Here is a 4,201-nt window from a genome sequence, read left to right on the forward strand (position 1 = left end):
TGTGGCGCTGCCCAGGGTGGCCGAGGCCTTCCGGTGCGTTTGAAAACCCAGATGGGTCCTCTCTCAGGGCGCCAGCACGGGGCACCCTGCGCCGTGCCCATTTCCCTCCCTCCGCGCTTGGTTTCCAGCGACACCCTGCAGCGTCAGAAGCAGTTTGAGAACCGAGCTCGGAGCACTTGCAACTGAAATCTAACCCAACGTGTTCCCAGAATACTGCAAGGGCGGAAACCACACTCCAAAAATATTTACGTTTGCTTTTGACTTTTTTTTTTTTTTTACGATTTATAGCGACATATTTCAGTATTCAAAAAAAGAAAAGACAAAGGAAATTGCAGAACCGAATTTCTGGTCCCTTTTTTCTCTTTCTCGCTGTCAGTCCCTCCGCAATCGCGCCAGGAAGTCCCGAGAGGGGCGGCACCCTGGATTAGGAAGACAATAGGCAAACGCTCCCACACAGAGAAACGACTTCCATTGTCAAGGCTCCGTCGTGAAGGGGAACCCAGGTAATACGTGTATATTTAATCTTAACTGACAAAAAAAATTGCACACTCCAAAATGGTAGCTATTTTCCCACCAAACTCATAGAAACTCCACCGAAGGCCAGGGTAATGACAGAATGAGAAAGAGATGGTGTGTGGCGCAGGTTTTATTGAAATGCCCCAGTATAATTTTCCTTCTTCCTCGAATTAAAGCGATCTGGGAAGAGGTAGGTCGCACCGGGGCAGGGGCGCCTGCCGCCCGTCGGTGGCCAGGGACAGCGACCGGGCCACCGCTGCAGGGACAAGGCCGCAGCCGCGGGCCACAGCGCCCCCTCGCCGCCCGCGCGCTGCTCCGCCTCCCCGGCGCCCGGGAGCCCCAGCACCGACCGCGTCCGGGGAGCCCTCGGCCTGCGCAGCGGCCGCTTTCCGGGGACCGGCCCTCGGGCCCAAGGCCGCGTTCCTGACGTTTCTCGGCGCTTAGCCTCGCAGGAAACCCCGGCTCCTTGAAACGTGCGTGTCCACGCCACTAGTTCCAAATGCAGCGGCCACTGTTGGGACAAGAAACAAAAGTGTGACAGCGTTAACTCTTTTTTTTTCTTTTAATGCACACCTGGGGGAAGGATCAACCTGAAACTGCACAATGCCCGGGTAATTGTTACAAGTGATCGTGCTTCCAGGCAGTTATCCGAGTTTCCCTGCGCGCCAGCCCATTCTCTTCCATTCCAGCTCGGACGGCAACCGAAAAGCACCAGTGGCAAAGCGCCTGGCCATCCCCAGTGCCCCACATGCCCGAACACCCCTCTGCAGCGGCGAGCGAAGCATCCAGGGCCCTGCTCTCCGCGAGAGGCGGCCGCGGGGCCCGGGGCGCAGCCGAGCGTTCCCCGCGCGGCCTGCTCCCTGCGCGGTGCCTGGAGACGCAGTGCGAGCCGATCCAGGCCACCCTCGCAGGCGGCCGCGCGCGGAGCCACCGCGTCGACACTCCACACTTGGAGCGTGTTTGTTTGTTTTCCGATTGATTTTTAAAAAGAAGACCAAGCCAACTTTAATCTAAGAAAAGGAAAAGTGATTTTTAAAAATCAGGGAGCTTTAAAGCGAAACGGAGCTTATATATTGCAATAACAATGCAGAGCGTAAGTTTTAATGTCTCTGCGTAGGCATTTTAATTTGCTACAGTCACTACCAATAAAAACGGCATGTAGCGCGATTCGACTGTGTAATAGTGCAAGGTAGACGGTTTTTACTAGTAGCAGGCAGCAGTATGGAAAATTTAGACGAGTGGAGGAGGGTAATTGCGGGCGAAACTGCTCTCAAAGAAGAGCTGTCTTCAGGATCAGCAGCACAGAGCTAAAGGGAAAGGAAGCGCAGGCAACGTTTCTGGAGATGCACCCTGGGCTATGGGAGGCCCTCCGAAGCCACGTGCACTTGTATGGTTATATACTTAATTGATGTCAAAATCGAGTGTATCAGGAGCATACGCTCCTGCTCCAAACTGGGGATGTTTTTGTAATAATTTGCTGTTTTCTTTTCTGCCCCTGGCAGAGATGGGGAGAGGGGGAGAGAGGGAGGACTGGTGAGGGGGCCAGCCCCAAATGCTAATGAAACCACAGCAGGAACTGGTCTTTAGAAATGGAAATACTCCAGGCCGGTCCTTGGAGATAGAAATTAGACTTGATTTTTACAGTTAAAGTATCTAATTGGAAGCGAACCCGATAGACTGCAATCTGATCTGTTGTCCTTGTGTTTGTCATCCAACGCGTGGGCGGCTCATTTATAGCCTCTTAGGGCCAGATTCCCTCCCAGGAAGACCAAAAATGTCATAGATTCTGTCAATGGCATGCTCCACAGGGCTGCTGGGGTCTGTCCCTTCTCTCTCTCTCTTTTCTTTTTAACGTTACAATAATCGATGTAAAATATCTGCCCTGCACTGAATTAGGACGTCCCACTAGGGGGTCGCAGCACTGTTGAAATGCCTCTGCTGGGTCCTCGAAGTGGCCCAGAGGGTGTGGGAAGCGTGTGTGTTTGGAGGGAGCAGTGTGTTTAGGGTGATGTGTGGAGGGTACCGGGCTGTGGTTTGCAGGAAGAGTGGTGGGGGGAGAGCAATGGAAGGTGAGGGACTGGTGGTGCCAGTGATTTGGGGGCTAGTGGAGGAGGCATAAGGGGCCTGGATCACACCCACCAGGGGCGACAGGCCTGCAGGCCAAGGAGGATGAGCTCTTCTCAAGCCCAACCCTGCAGTTTGCACTGGTTCCCCCGGACCTGGGGAAAGACAAACGCAGCCTAAGCATGCCTTGAAGGCTCCGCGGGCGAGCAGGCCGGCGGCTGGAGCCTCCAACCGCCGGCGCGACCCCGACCGGAACGCGATCACTGAGCCCACTCGGTAAGGTGCAGAGCCAGCAGGGCTGGGGGCTGGGGCGCTGAGGGGGCAGGGGGAGCTGCAGGCCGGAATCCCTCCCACGGCGTTCTCCCTCTGCAGCTCTCCCAGCCAAGACCGCCTGCCAGAAAGAGGCACCTGTTGGGTGGGCGCCCCCGCCTGGGTCCGCGCACACTCGACCCGACGCCCTGTGGACCCCCTGAGCGTGCCCCATTGGGGATGCCCCCCCCCGCCGGCCCCCGGGTGGGGAGGCATGGAGGAGAGACGAGGAGGGGGCTCAAGGCTGGGGTCCCAGGGACCCTGCTAAGCATTCCGCCTCTGGGCCCCGCGAGACACCACTCCCACCACAAGTTACCTGAGTTACCTGTGCAGCCGACTGCGCCCGCATCACCAGCCTGTGGCTTTCTCGTCCCTTTCCGAGTGACAGTGAGGCTTCATGTGTCAGAGGCGGTCTGTCCGGTGAAGGTCATTCCCCCGAGTGCTTTAGCACAAATCCGAAAAAAGAGTGAACTTATTAAAACAAAATAAAGTAAAACCCTCCTGGGACTGGCGTCTTCCCGATGAAGCGCGGGCTGTGTGCGTTAAAATGTTCCCAACAGCGGAAAGTCCTAACGCCTAGGGACCCGGCTCTCCACTGTGGACTTCGGCGGGGTACAAGGCTCACCTCAGGGCCCTCCTGGCAGTTCGCAGAGAAGACGCCCCGGATCCTGGTCCCACGGGGACACGCTGGGCGGAGCGGGGCAGGCAACCAGATGCGAAGCCACGAGGAAGCCTCGCACCGGGCGGCACAGTAGACCGAGGATGGTGGAGGGAGAGCCGCGCACGCACCCCTCGCCCCCCCCACCCCTGGAGGACTCGGCCCCGGGTGTCACCATCTCGCTCCCCATCAGCCCGCGGCTCCAGGGCTGGACACCGGGGTCCTGCGCGCAGTCACCTGGGCCGGCCTCTTCGCGGTGGAGAGAGGGACCCAGGCCGTTGGTCCCCCAAGTGGAGTAGCCCGGCCCGATTGCGGGCGGCCTCTGCCTAGTCCTGGCGGGCCGAGCTGGGGGGCGGGGCAGTGGCTGTGTTGAGTGGGTGGGGGAGACGAAGAAGGTGGCCAGGGCGGTGGGGGCACTGGGGGAGCTCCTGGGGAGAGGTGGGGGAACTGCTGGGGCGGGTGCGAGGTGGCTGGGAGTACATGCGAGAGGGAGGGAGTGCGCGCTGCTCGGCCTGGCCAGGCTGCGGGGCCGCGGGCGGCGGCTGGGGCTGCAGGAGAGGCGACTGCGCCACAAAAGCCTGCGCGTCCCTCCTTCCTCCTCCAGCCTCCCTCTCGCCTCTCTCTCCTCCGCCCTCCTGTCCCCTCCCCGCGCCT

The 4,201-nt window shown here is 59.0% G+C and overlaps 1 protein-coding gene across 1 annotated transcript; it reads right to left on the bottom strand.

Moving 5' to 3' along the window:
• Nucleotides 1-344: 344 nt before the first annotated feature.
• Nucleotides 345-3,105, bottom strand: LOC124244618 (translation initiation factor IF-2-like). The gene is made up of 2 exons (XM_046671218.1): nt 2,656-3,105; nt 345-1,027 (listed from the first exon to the last, which is right to left on the bottom strand). The coding sequence occupies exons 1-2, from the start codon at nt 3,103-3,105 to the stop codon at nt 647-649; spliced, it is 831 nt and encodes a 276-aa protein (XP_046527174.1). The 3' UTR covers nt 345-646.
• Between the last annotated feature and the right edge of the window lie 1,096 nt (nt 3,106-4,201).

This window comes from Equus quagga, chromosome 9 (genome assembly GCF_021613505.1).
Source record: "Equus quagga isolate Etosha38 chromosome 9, UCLA_HA_Equagga_1.0, whole genome shotgun sequence".
Lineage (NCBI taxonomy): Eukaryota > Metazoa > Chordata > Mammalia > Perissodactyla > Equidae > Equus > Equus quagga.